Here is a 14,846-nt window from a genome sequence, read left to right as displayed (position 1 = left end):
GGTGTTAGTGGCTCTCTTCTTCTATACCTCAGCACCTCTTGAACTGTTCCAGTATTCTCTATCTCTGCCTTCCTCTCACTTTCCTTCTTTTACTCACTCTGTACCCTTCTCTCTTTCACACGCTCACCACACAAAAAATTACTTGCACGGCACATTTTCATTGACCCCAGGGAGGCTGGCGGTTTTATGTCTTTGTCTCCTCTGCTCCTCCTGTAGAAAGGAGATAGTGACAGAAACTAAACCCTTCAGCAAAACCCAGCACTAAAGCTCTGCTTCCCATCCTAGTTCACACTATACAGGGGACATATTGCAGTGCAGTCTGGTTATTGATCCACACTGAAACTGACAGATTTAAGTGACATCAATCTATATGACAATCCTTGTTCCTAAACCATAGCAATGTAAGGTATAAAGGCTGAGTATGTGAAAGTAAGTTTTTTATGTAATAGATTGGCAGAAAATCCTCACCAAGTTGTGTTTGTAGTGGTCAGTTTCCTTGTAGTAACCTTGGTGCAGTGTTTGAACCCAGTCCATTAGCTAAGGTAGTTCTTTCCTGACAGCCCCTGATGAAACTCCGGGCCCTGATATGAACCTCATCAACTCTGCAGCGCTGAAAGGCTGTTTATCTCATCATAACAGTCTTGAGTTTGCCAGTTTGGCACTCTGAGACAATTATAATGTTGCAGAGCCTGAACTCTGAGGACAGTTGGAGGTTGTAAAGTGAGAAGTCAGAAAACAATAACTTTTGGAGTATAAATTCCACCCTAGAAGAGGAAAAAATGTTTTCCCGTCACAGTCAGCGAGCCAGGTGGGACAAGCAGACTGTCAGACAGATTGACAGCTCGCCAACGTTCCAGATATCAACAATCAGCATGGTGCTCGTCTGGCAAACAGACAGCCAGTAAGTCAACTCCTCAAATTTTTCACCTGCCAGTTTGTATTTCACTGCTTTTCATCACCTCATCATTCAGAAATTCAGTATGAGGCTGGTGACAAATCTTTGTTTCTGGAGGTGCGGAGTATTTTCAGCTGTTAATGTGAAAATCAGATATCAGTCAGTGTTGCTCCTCAGTTTGATCCCAGGGATGACATGGTTTGCTTTTCGATCATTTCTGTATGATGAAACATGCATAATCCATAATCCATCGTAGAGAACATCATGTCTGCAGTTAAAAAAGTTTGAAAAATACATTAGAAAGCATGAGACCTTGCTATATACTACTTGCTAAAACATTCAAAACCACAGGTATAGTCCTATAATGAGCTGCTGTAACCCACACCTAAAAGAATATTGCCACTGGTTTTACACTTACATTGTTCAAAGAAGAAAATGTTGTTAGCTCTTTTCCAAATACTCTTCAATTTAATTCTGGAGCAGAAAGTATTGTAAGGTGGCTGAAAATTAGTTAGATAGACCATTGATTAGATAAATGAGCAATATGTGACGTCCTTAAAAACTATTAAAAAGCAACAAAGATGATTCTGTCTGTGTAGCCTGCAAAGAAATATAAGAGTTAAGAAAAAAAATGGAAAACAGACAAAATTCATTTCAGCAGTTTATCTTTTCCATGTGTGTCTTCAGGAGGAACTGCGTCCAGGCAGAAAGGCTTTCGGGGTTGTATTCGCTCTCTGCAGCTGAATGGCGTCACCCTGGACCTGGCGGAGAGAGCGAAGATCACCCCCGGAGTTCAGGCGGGTTGTCCAGGCCACTGCAGCAGCTACGGCTCACTCTGCCAGAACCAGGGTCACTGTGTGGAGAGACCCAGCAGCTTTTCCTGCGACTGCGGTTCTTCTGCTTACACTGGAGCTTTCTGCGATAGAGGTACATGGGCTCTGTCACCTTGGAGACACACTGCAAGATAAGCTGTGTGCAAATAGTGGCCAAATGATTAACAAGACAACTGAAGAAACAGGATAAAGATAAATGCATTTGTCCTCAGGGCTTAGACATCTTTGTGAAGTCTAAGAAAAGCCATACGAGTTGTAGTTCAGAGCTCAGTTAACTCGCAACAAAGTGATACATCTAAGCAATGATGAAATGCAGCTATAGCTATAATTTGTCTTAGCTTCAGTTAGATGTAAACACATGCTGGTTTTCCTATCATGCACCTGAATCCAAAAATCAGCCAGTCAACTGTTGAGCTGTTTGGGGATATTGTGACTTTACCATGTGCTGTACAAATTCAAGGTACCTATGTTTAAAAATGTCCAAAAGAGGAGAACCACTCCCCCTTTCTGTAATTTACTTCACCTTTCTCTGTCTGATTGTATCACATACACAGGATACTGTCTCAGTTCCAACTCTTAAGCTTTTCAAGTTCTTCTGCAGAATTTTATTGGCATTTCCCCAAAGTTTGGGGGAAATTCGAAGTAAAGTTTTGTGTGTTTGAACGTTGTTTGGCAGCACAGCGTCAGTAGGAAACGACAGGCTCACAAAGGGAGGGAGGGGTGGGTTAGAGAGGTTTAAGAGGTTAAGCTTATACCATGGTTAGCTATCCTAAAAGCTGGCATTATCTGAATGTGTGGGAGAAAATCTTCACCAGGGCCATTTGAGATGAGAGCTTCTACCTCACACTCTTTACTTCGATCAAAGAAACATTCAGAGTCTTCCAACGTCTGGTATATGGTGGATTTATTGAACAACAAAACAGAGTTCAATGAACTGCGCTGCTCTCGAGAGCATCTGAGTAGGCTTCAGTTGTGCACTCATTTTTATGTCCAACAGGATTCTTATGTCCTCTGATTACACCCAAAAGTCTGGCCCCATCTAAATAACATTATTTTGTCATCACCAGGCCTTCTTCTAAGATTAACTATTTCCTGGAACCAATGGTGTCCACATCTCCATCAATTTGTATCATATGTACACAGAGAGCACACACAGTCCTTACTCACTTGCATAGATAGCTTCTCACTTATAGACACTGTTATAATTAAAGACACATCTAGCATAATGCTAAGTGTTTTATTTCATTTTAAATGATTATTAAACCTGATTATTGATATATTGATAACACTCCCATAAATGAAAATTTACAGAAGGAGAGAGACCGAGTTTAGATAATCAGTTCAATGCAGAAATGAACCATGAAGCTTTGATAACTGGTTGGTGCCCAAAAGTTGCTGACCTCCAATAGGGCGTCTGAATGTGTGTTACAGTGCAGCACCTTAAAGTGGTCTATAAAGAAAAACACATAAAAGAGATACAAGGGGAAACCACGCGCACTAAAGAGGTCACACACGCAAACGTACTAGATTCTTGGAGGGGCACAAACACACAATTCAACAATTACATATGCTATAAATATATATATACAGGAGCTCTACTGTCATTCAGGACACACTGCACCACTCTGTACTCAACGTCTTGATCCTATGGGAAATGTGATGTACAGTATATCTTGAGGCCATTTATAAAGTCTGTAGCTGCCTAATAAATCATCTAGTTTTGAGTTTTCTCTTCTCCTCTTGTATGCCTGAATGTTTCAAAAATCTGGAGATGTTTTCCTATACTGAAGGCAAAAAGTAGGGTTGATATACTGCATTAAAGTTTTCTGAAATCCTTAGTGTTAAACAGGTTATGCGACATCACTGTCTATTTAGTGCAGGAAATGACAAAGAATGTCTTCAAGAATAAAAGCTTTTGCAAGAGTTGTTATAAGAATGCACACCCAGGCTTCCTGTTATTTAAGTTATCACTGCAACATTGAGTCATCACATCCACACAGTAACACAGCCTCATATGTATTAAATAATTAACAAGCCCAGCTGTGTGGTCTGTTGCTATGTAGGTTGCATATACACAACTGTGTTACAATCAGCAGCCAAATAGTTTATTGTTCTACTCACCTGCCAGCTGGTTTTCTGTGACTACTTTTTCATTGGCTCACTAATTAGACATTGTCAATGCTGCTGAGGCGCTGTACATGCAGTATATGAATATGCTCCAATTCTGCAAGATTATTTGTTACTTAGATGCAGTGTGAAGCCATATGGTATATACTTTAAATTTAAATACAAATCAAACTGTCACACTGTCTCTGAGAATCACATTCAAAAATGCACAACATTACTGCTTACTGTACAGTTACAAATGACACCAACTCTGCACCTAAACTTTCTGACATTATCTCCCTCCCTGCAGAGGTTTCAGCCAGCTTCAAGTCAGGAACATCCGTCAGCTATGTCTTCAAGGAGCCAGTGTTGAGCGAAGTAAACATGAGCAGCAGTGCCCTGCCCTCCTCCATCTACTCTGACATGACCCTGAGAGGAGAAAACATCTCCCTGAGCTTCAGGACCAACCAGAGTCCCGCTCTGCTCCTCTACGTCAGCTCTCACCACAGAGAGTACCTGGCTCTGGTGCTCAACAAGCAGGGTGAGCATGCGATCCTCTGTATCTTTAACACAGATTACATTCCTCTGTTGATGGTTACTCTGGTGTATCAGATCATTTGGCTTGTCCTCAGTATCATCATGAGGTTAATCTTCTCAAGCTCTCCACTGAATGGTGGACGTTTTTGTCTCTTCCTCTTTTGTACCTTGTTAACAGACTCCATTGCTTTTGTAACTTTTCCTGTTATCTTGGTCTCTTGTCTACTTTGCTGGATTTCACCAGCTGGCCCTGAATAATCAAGTATGGTATTGGGATTAATGGTGCATGTTGCTGTCACTGTCAATTTAATGTGCTAGTTGCTCTGTAGATCCCTTGAATCAAAATGTAAGCAGCATTTTGACCAATGAAAACTCCCAAATTTCTTTTTATCCATGTTGCTTAGTTATGATGCTTTGTAGAGAGGGATAATGTAAAGCCTCTTAGCAGTTGGACAATGAAATTACATCAACTCAAAATGTAATAAAATGTATTATCCAGCAGCTTAGTTAAATAATAGTAATAAGTAATAATAATATACATTTTATTGCATATTCTAAATAGTTGGAGAGATATTTCATTGCATTTCTTTGTAATATATAAGGTGTATTACTATAACTTTATATACAAAGTTTACAACTATAATGTATAATCATACATATAAACTATTGTTCAAAAATACTCTGTAGGCACTATCATGCGCCCAGAGTCAAGACATTGTGGTTGTTTTAATCATCCATAATCTTTTCCTCTTCACCTAAAACAATATTCCTGTCACCCCTCTCCTCTTCTTTCTCAAATACTTTTTGTTCTCTTTCTGCTCTCCTCATTATTCCTTTCATGCAGTTCTCCTCTCCTGTGCTGCCTTTCACTTCAGTGTTCAATCAAGTTGCCATGAGTTCAGCCAAAAGAGTGGCAACTGGGGTCATTTGAATTGGAAAGGACAAAGAAGGCTGATAAACCTATTACAAGCGGGATTCCACCTACATTAGCTGTAAATAGACTGTGAATAGGCTGCTTTAATAACCCAGACTGGAGGAAGCTGATGGCCAGCAGGTCATTAGAGTTACGGTGATGATCAGGTAGTCGGCAGGTAGCCGCATTAAAACTGAAGCACTCCAGTAAATCTGAGGAACAGATTTGTTTTGGTATCAAAACGGTGCTGTGCTAACACTGTGAGCAGCTTGGTTAATGTTGTGCTGTGTTGTTGGCAGCAATGAGAGAAGGTGCAACTACACCTGTGAATGAGACAAAATGTGTCTTACTAATTTCATACAGTATATCTTTTCATAACTTTGAAGGATTCTATATTTTACTTATTTCATCAAACCCCATTAAAATGACCAAGACTAACTATGAACTGATCCTCCTAATGCACAAGTGATCCTCTTGTGCGTCCCACCGTCCAACTCACCAGAGCACAAAACTGTGTGTACACTAATGTCTCTGCATAGAATCCAATTTGTTAGTTTGCTCTTGTCCTTGAAAATATGCCTACATTTAGAACCACCCCAGGCATGTAAACAAACACCGAGTGGTAGACATGCATAGCTGCTGACAAAATCCTACATCATAGACACACAAACTCTACAATGCAAATCTCAGCTGTTTTAAATCAAAGCTGAACACTTTTCTGTTTGCCTCTGTCTTTCATCAAATCAAATAATTTATTAATTTCTTGCACTCCACTGTAACTTTTATTCTAGTCATTTTTATACCTGGCGTATTCTACTTTAGATCGTTTTAATTTTGTGTCTCTTGTGTCACTTTTGCACTTGTCACAATGTTAATGTTAATGTTTCATGTAGAGCACGGAGTAGGGGGTAAAATCTTACAAATTGCACCTTTATACTACTCGTATTTTTGCCTTGACCCTCTTGAGCCAGTCACCTCATTGCTGTCAAGGGTGTAAAGCTGCTCCGCTCTCTGCTGCTGTCAGTGGTCAGTTCAGGAAAATCAATGTGACTCTGCTCCACCCCATTCACCTCCACTCCTCATCACATCCAGCTCCTTCCACTGTGCTCATCAGAGGTTATGCCCCACATTCATCCAGATCTCAGCGTGGCTTTTCACCCTTTACTCACGAACAAAAGTCTCTTATCAGAGAGATATTCCTTTTAAGATTATGCATCTGTACCTACTGTAAAATAAAGATGTCTCGACTGGGTCTAATCGGCAATGATTCTTCCATTTATCGTGCATCTTGTCAATAAGCTTGTCTGATCATTCTTTAAACCTCTGGTGAATAATTCTCACTGAACTAAGTGTGACACAAAAGGCAAACGTCAAGTATAATTCAAAAATAATTATCACTGCTGAAAAATATGAATGATGTATAATCCGTGAACTTCCTGTATGTCTTATCATCCACACAGCCTGCAGAGTTCAGATGCTACTCATGTGAATGGATCTTTGTTTGATCTTAATCTTGAATTGAGTGATAGATTTTCTCAATACATGTTAATACTCTCTAAATTCTATTAAAGTAGACGATTGGTACGAGGAATATTAAGAGTTTTTAGTAGGCTTTTAGTAATTCATGGAAATGAAATGTTTAATTTTTATTTATTAATTAAAATCTTGAATATTAAAAGAGATTGTGAATATTAAGAACCATAAATTGTTAACTATGTATGGTTTCTCATTTATTAACAGTACTGTGTGTGTGAAAAACCTTTTAAAGCCCAAGAAGAATTTAATCTAATTTCTATATTCTTTGTAATTCATCACAAAAATGTTGTTTCTTTGATTCTGTAGAGGCCATAGTGCACAAGGTTTACGAGGTTTTCTTAAATAATAAAGTAAAGGTTGGTCAAGAAATTTCATATTAGAAAGATTTAATTTTAAAGGCTTTGTTTGTATATCGGGAGGCCCATTCTTTTTCTATGCTTGAGTCAGACAGGAATACAACAGTGTGTTGTTTTGCTATTTTGTGTGTGCAGACAAACTGGAGGTGAGATACAGACTGGACAACAGCAAAGATGCTGAGATCCTGACGAGCAAAGTGAGGAACCTCGCCAGCGGACAACTACATGCTGTTACCATCAGGAGACTGGCAGACGCTGTCTCTGTGCAGGTAACACACACACACACACACACACACACACACATATTCCTCGTAGTCAGTACTAAACTCAGGACCACCCAGGTTTCCTGAGCATCCTTCTGTCAGTTGACTTCAGTGACAAGCAGGAGAAGCTACAAGAAGATCACAGCCGACAAGCTGCAGGAAACAATCACAGACAGTAACGGCTTGGCTGCGGTTAAACAATGGATACAAATATGATGGCAGCAGCTCGGAAACACCCAATCCTCTTAAACTGCTTTTTCTCATACCTTCGAAATAAGACTTTCTCTGCTACATTTAAGCACTACATCCTCCTGCTTAAAAATGTTCAGCTGGGTTTGTCAGGTCCTGTCTAATACATTAAACTAAGTAAGATGTACTTTTAATATCAAATGAATATGCCTTTATTGTTACAGATGTACCAGTAATTAACTGTTTTCATGAAATTTAAATTTAAATATCAGCGCTCATGCCACTGAACTAACTAACTCCAACAAGTTCTCCAAATCAAAAGACCAAACATACATTTTTCATGTCATCTAAAATGACACAGAAGCATTTTCTAATCTGACACCACTATCGTCATCTGTCTGTGCCCTCTGAATCTGTAACAAATGATTGCTGAAAAATAAATCCATTTTGTGTTGTGAGCATGCTATGGTTAAGTCACAACATTAAAATCATAACAAACGCCACTGTTTCAGTAATAAACACGTGGGATGGGAAACTAGCAGCATGTCATCCATTTTAAAGACTAAAAAATACATATTACTATGGCTGCTAGAAGGCTTTGTCACTTGAAGATAAATATATGTTGTTTTGCAGCACTGACTCAAACAACCAATAGTGTCATTCTTCTTGGGGGGGACAATCTCACTAATTCTCATCTCCAGGTCTGATAATATACGCCAACCAGAATTTCTACCCATCTTATTAAATTGCATCATTTTGCTTTGTGTTGTGTGGTTGGTTTTTTCAGGCTCAGATAAACTTGTACCAAATTGTGCAATCATGAAGAAAATCGCAAGAACATAAGACTTTTTTATTTTATATTTATATTTATCACTTTTATTTCAGTTCTCTACAAATTGCCAACATTTTCAGTTGTGTAATCAGTTGTATGTTTTGAAGTTTTTTTATTTCTTTTTCTATTTCTTTTTTTTTTTTCAAAAACTTAAATCTTGAAAGGAAATCATTTGCTTTCTTTTAGATTGACCAGAACACTAAAGAGGACTTCAACCTGACATCTGATGTAGAATTCAATGCCATCAGGTTGCTGGTTCTTGGTAGAGTGCGCGGTAAGTGAGACAGCAACAAAAACCCAGACAAGGCCTTTGAGGCTACAAAGCACTCAGACAGACTCATTTCAGAGATGTTCTGCCTCATCAGACAATGAGACATTAGAAACTTTCATGATGCTGGTTGGATCCCTGGAGCAGCTGTTGTCTAGAAGATGTAGAAGATAAAGAACAGACATAAATAAATATAAACACAAGCACTAAGATGAGACATTATTCAAATCACCACAGTTTAGGAGGAGGTAGGTCAGACGCGAGAGATGTGAGAGTTTGTAACTAGATGGATTATTAAAAGTCCACCTGTTACCAAAGGTGCTCTTCTTTTGAGAAAATAACTGAACAAATGTATATAAATATATAACACAGTCCTTGACTCATTATAAATATCTTTTACTTTTTTCCGGGACTTTCCTGGAATAAGCATAGTTTCATGACAATCTATCCAATAGTGTATAGTGTTGGGATATTTAAGTTGGGACCAAAGTTGGGACCAACCAACAGACTGACAGACTCAATCTTTGACAGTCTGACAATAATTTCAGGATGTAGGAAGTATTTGGCCTCGGAGACTCCAGTGTGGCTTTTGGAAGAGTTCTTGTTTTAACCACGTGACTCTTGTCTCACTTTGTAATACTCTACCTGGTGTACGAGTCCACTGTTTTTCAGTTAGGCTGAGTTTTAGGCTTTTGTATCAAATAAACACAATATTTGACAAACAAAAAACAGAGCTACTACTTAGCACCCAATGTAGGATTCTACAGTAGGCTGCATAATAAGGTGCATTTGTTGTAAGAAGAGATTTCAGACACAGGCTTTCTTTATTGCCAATGACGTATTGCCACAATATTGTATATGCTACCATTATGCCACTTGTGCCAAACACAATGTCAGTGTCAAACAATGTAAAGACTGGTGGTCATTATGTACCGTTTACCTGACAATCTATTGGTCAACAATGCATTTAAAATGTGCTAATAATCACCCCGGCAGCAATTCTGTGAGTCAGCTCAGGAAGACGACCTGTTCTCTCTTGTTTGCTCCTGTGCTCGGATAAAGGCTGTACACAACAACTTTTTAAACTATGCAGACAGGTCACTCATACTGCTAGACGTATGAAAGACATAACAACTTTTGAGGATGTTGTCTTGGGAGGTTATGGGTGCTTCAATGATGCCAGTGACTCTTTCACCTCATACATATTGTATCTTCCTTGGCCAATCTGGTACCTCTTGGGTATACTGCGGTATTATTTGTTCTTGAAAGCTGTAGCGGTAGAGCATGCAGCATTTTCATTTGTCCATATACCGTAGGTTTGCCGCAGTGTTGAACAATTAAGCTTTTGCTTAATGGTAGGCCTATATTCTCCTGAAGTCAGACACATCAGGCTGCTCTGATAAAATGAGAAAAATACATGCTGATTCTGATGATTTTGCCTCTGCGTGAAATTAAATTCGACAAAACAAGGGAGTCAACCTTTCTCAGAGTGAAAGACCATTCTACCAAAATACCTCTGCTCTTATTTTCTTTCTGCCTAGTGAGACAGAGTAATTTACTTTGTCGTGACCTAGTTATGTTATTTTTGAATGGCGCCCTTAGAGACGTACTGAGAAATAGGTTGTTAATAAGATGAGAGGCGGTGGGACTTCCCTGACCCAGGAGCAGTGCACCGCCACTGCAAACGCTGTGTGTGTGGAATGCTTGTCTTTATCAGCATATTTTGATGTAGCCATTGATATTTGGTTTAGGATGTCGTATATGATATATCCAGGGACAGTAAATGTGATTGTTTCTCCATTGAAAATCCAAATATTTTTAAACACACTATTAAACCTTCACTTTGTCTTTCTCCCCAGACTCTGGTGAGTTGGACCCAGAGCTGTTTCGGGTTGCATCTCTGGGTTTCACAGGCTGTCTGTCTGCCGTCCTCTTTAACTCTGTCAGCCCTCTGAAAGCTGCTCTGCTCCAGCCAGACATCAGCCCTGTCGTCGTTACTGGCCAACTGGTCAAGTCGGTTTGTGGCTCTACTTCAGCCAATCCCTACGCAGCAGAAACCACACACCACCTATCAGGTCAGAGGACAGTTATGTTGTTTGCTTTATCAGCATCGTCACCACCTGAGGCTCCATTTACTCTTTTAATTTCAAGTGTCTCGTGCCTGGAAGAAAAAGATGCAATTAAATACACTGTTTACATTTAGCCACATTGGCGGCATTGCAGATCTGATATGCAATCTGTCTGTTTTCCTCGGCTACATGCAAATCAGAGTACACCCGCAGGATAGCGGTAATTTACCTGAAGCTGTTTGGTACAGTAACAGCCAATAGCTCCAGAAGAGCAACTTAAACACTTAAGCAGTTTATTTACAACAGTAAGAGCTGGCTGTTTTCCACTTCCTGGGTGGAATACAAACTTCCCTGAACACAAAATAAAGACAGATGGCTCACATTGCTAACAGTGCATAACAAAGACTGTGTTTGCAAATACTGTGTTTGTGGAAAAAGGGAAAAAATGACTCAGCTTGTCTATTATATATATGATGTTTTCCAGTCTCACGTCTCCCAATATCAAGTCTTGTGGGAAACTATCCATGCTCTCTTTTTGGTTTGGATTGTCTCACATATCTCATATATCTCTCACACACACACATACAAAGAAATATTGTATGAATGAATGACTTATGAATGAATTATGTATAACAACAGCTCACTGGAAGACAGGAAATCAATATAAAACAGATTCTTTGGAGAATGGTCAACTGTACTGTAAAATATACAGATTTGTAGTTCAAGAAGGGGTGTGTTTCCTGAACTGATGTTTCTCTCAGCTGTGGTGGGTGCAGCCTGTTCCACACAGGTTCTAATTGTTGCAGAAATATTTACTTTCTGATTTAATAAGTGAGATAATAGTGGCCCGCAAGCAGAAAACACAAACTCCGGGCTTGATAACGGTTCTTCAGAAACCTATGGGTGACCTCACAGACACTATAGTATAGCTATATAGTGTGTGTGTATATATGTATATATATAGCACCACCTTTCTCAACTGGCTCAAGTTAATAATTGAGGTTATCGTAGGCAGCACTGTCTGGCTTTCTGTGTGTGCTACATCTCAGACTTTACAAATGGGCCCTTGGGTCTGTGATAATGTCATGACACTGGGTTAATGACCACTACATGAGACAATTAATTCAGACCAGGCAAGAGAGTTTCCTTTGCCATATCTTTCCCCTGTGGTCACTCACACAGAGAATTGTGTGGAGATGTACTACAATGTGAGCGATATGTTCATCTGTGCTGATGCTAGGCCTGTATATGATTCCTGTTTGGCTCCCTGTTGAGCATCTCTCTGCAGTACATTCCTCCATTTCTAGCTTTCAAGTCATGAATGACCTCTTTGCTCCTCTCATTTTTCTTCCGTTCTAATCTGCTCAGTGTCATTTCTTCTTTTTCTCTCTCATCACTCCTATTCCCCTGCAATCCCTCCTTTGCATCTGTCTTCTCTTCTCTTTCCTCTCTCCCTTCTCTTCTACATCTCTGTCTCTCCTTTCCATTTCCTACGTCTCTCTGTGCTGCAGGCCAGTCTGGATCAGTGGGAACAGGTCAGCCTTTAGTGAATGCCATCAGGAGTGACTCAGCTCTAATTGGAGGTACTGTAGCAGCACGATTTTCCCTGTCACACTGCTATTATCATCAATCATGATAATGAAAAACTCTTTGTAAAGCAAGCAGGGATGGTATGGTGTGTAAGAGGTCAGTCAAGATACAGGTTAGGACTTACAACTTGTTACAAATTGTTAGAGAAGAACTGACATATTCAATGTATAATTTTGAGTTGTGTATTGACCTTTCATTTATTTGAATTGTTTATTAGTTGTCAGGCAGTCATTTTCATAACACTTGCATGCTGTATAGCAGGTTAAATGAAAGCCCTGAGTTGTCCCTCAAACAGCCTGACGGTGTCAGAGCACACAAAGGAACTAATTGGAATACAAATTACTTTATACTCCAAGTACAACAACTTTACATTCTTTTTATTGCTAACACCGATGCAAAGACCTCCTAATGGCTGAAATTGCCTGGGGAGCCTGTGGAAAATGAGCTGCACCACTAATGATGGAGGCAGCAAAAGCAATCTGATGTTGCCTGTTGGGCCACTGGCCAGTTGCTCTTAAGTAGGAGTTTCATTCCCTAATGTGATGTTTCAGATCTAATTTGGCTCTTCAGTTCTAATCTGTCCCATTTCAAAACAAGGTTTGTAAAGTCACACAGAATTCAATCCTAATCTGCATACCTGCATGCCAAAATATCAACATCTGAATTACCAAAATCGGATTGTTTCCACAACTCATGGGTACAGAGAAATGCCCCTGATACTCCCACAGCACACTTTCTTTTTTATTTGTGGCTGTATAATCACGAATTGAAGTCAGATTCAGGATAACCACAAAATGCCAAGAACTGATATGGTGGGAATCTCCAATTTTTGCTCCATGAAGTTGTGAATTTCTTTTTGAATCTTTTTTTTTTAACTGGATCCTAAAATTAATGGCGCAAAACAGAGAAATCTTGAAGGAAACCCTGCTGCCATCTGCGGGAGAAGAGAACAACCCCAAACTAAGGCCAAAGCTGCTCAGTCCACAAAACAATAATGTTAATGTCCTGTAGTTTCCAAATCATGTGATTTATGTGAATAATTGCTGAGCCACTGTAACTTTAGCCATCTCTCTGCTTTGCAGGTGTGATAGCGGTGGTGATCTTTGTGACCGTGTCGGCATTGGCCATAATAGCCCGAGTCCTCTACAGAAGGAAAGGGACATGTCAGAGCCAGGAGGTAAAAACAGTAAAACCTGATGACAGCCCGGAGCTGGCATTCAGTGGCTCACAGAGCGGTCCGAGTGAGAACCAGAAAGAATACTTTATTTAGGTGGAGGCTGGATCTGCTGCTGACCTGGTGGTGCTGGAGTGGAGGAGACGGACAGAGACGGAGATGCCTTGTCAAGCCTCAGTGCTTTACATTACAAACTGAGCCTGAGCAGTGGCTCAACCACACAGGAAGACACAAACAGAACTCTTCACTCCTGGTCTGTCTTCTTTTCTTTTGTTTCGGCTTCTGTGGCTGTATTTTTGTAAAGACTGTATATAGATGCACAAGAACAAAATGTTGAATTTGTAATATGTCAATACAGTCAGTAGAACAATTGTAAATATTTAATGATCTTGATAATCTTGAAATTATGACTTTATATCAATCAGTCATTTCTCTGTCCTGTTGAGATCTTAAAATGATTAAATGAAGAGCAGCTTTGTTCTGGGGTCCGGGATGATTAAAATTTTCCGACATGGATAATGAATCTTTGCTGTTTTTTGAGCGAGTGAGTGTTTTTTTGTTGTGGTAATTTGCACCAACTGTATGACATGTGGGAGGGCAAAATGCATCCGTTCACATTGAGCATTTCATTTCATTCTCATTTTCTCTTATTCACCATGATTCTCTATCATTACAGCCTGAAGCAAAGTATAGTTCATATTTATTTTCCTTTACATCCCTTTTCTTTATTCCTTTTTTCTGTACCTTTCCTGCATGCCTGAATAGTAAAGGCACTGAGTCCATTTCTTGAAAAGCTGTGCCAGAAAAGAAAATAAGTATGAAGGTCTGGGGGAAAAAGTCATGTAGTAATTCATGGAAAGTTGCCATTCACCTCTAACCAGTCGAGTAACAAAATAGATACAAAATTTAGAATAACCTTGCTGTGTAGCAACTTGTGCTAGATATTAAGCAAGGGTGGATTTTGAAGTTTTAAAGTCTCCAAAGTGCAAATTTCCACTTTTTTTATTATTTAAATGTATGTGATTTTTTTCTGTTCTGTGCTGCTTGTGAGTAGTGTTATCAGAAACCACTGCTTCAAGTTTAGTGGCTGCAAAAAAACATTTGATAGTGAGTTAAAAGCCTTTATTAAAATGCCAACAAACTACCACTTGGACAAACCTCACAACTAAAAGTTGGGAAATTACTCATAACAGCATGGCATGCTTGGAAAGGTGAGAGGGCATGCTGGGAAACAGGCTTAGCTTTCTACCGCTCCACCACACAAATGAAAATGAAAGCCAGTAAT

The 14,846-nt window shown here is 39.5% G+C and overlaps 1 protein-coding gene across 1 annotated transcript in view; it reads left to right on the top strand.

The window, feature by feature from the left end:
- LOC139210506 (contactin-associated protein-like 4) overlaps nt 1-13,964 on the top strand; it is a 58,226-nt gene extending 44,262 nt beyond the window's left edge. The window contains exons 18-24 of the mRNA XM_070840508.1: nt 1,583-1,822; nt 4,145-4,375; nt 7,312-7,445; nt 8,647-8,734; nt 10,588-10,803; nt 12,309-12,380; nt 13,470-13,964. Coding sequence (XP_070696609.1) covers nt 1,583-1,822; nt 4,145-4,375; nt 7,312-7,445; nt 8,647-8,734; nt 10,588-10,803; nt 12,309-12,380; nt 13,470-13,657 — 1,169 coding nt within the window. The 3' untranslated portion in view covers nt 13,658-13,964. The remainder of the gene's footprint in view (nt 1-1,582; nt 1,823-4,144; nt 4,376-7,311; nt 7,446-8,646; nt 8,735-10,587; nt 10,804-12,308; nt 12,381-13,469) is intronic.
- The last annotated feature ends 882 nt before the right edge of the window (nt 13,965-14,846 follow it).

The sequence above is a fragment of the Pempheris klunzingeri genome, chromosome 12 (assembly GCF_042242105.1).
Source record: "Pempheris klunzingeri isolate RE-2024b chromosome 12, fPemKlu1.hap1, whole genome shotgun sequence".
NCBI classification, from domain to species: Eukaryota; Metazoa; Chordata; class Actinopteri; order Acropomatiformes; family Pempheridae; genus Pempheris; species Pempheris klunzingeri.
The sequence above is the reverse complement of the archived record's forward strand: the minus strand, read 5'-3'. Positions and strand labels throughout refer to the sequence as shown.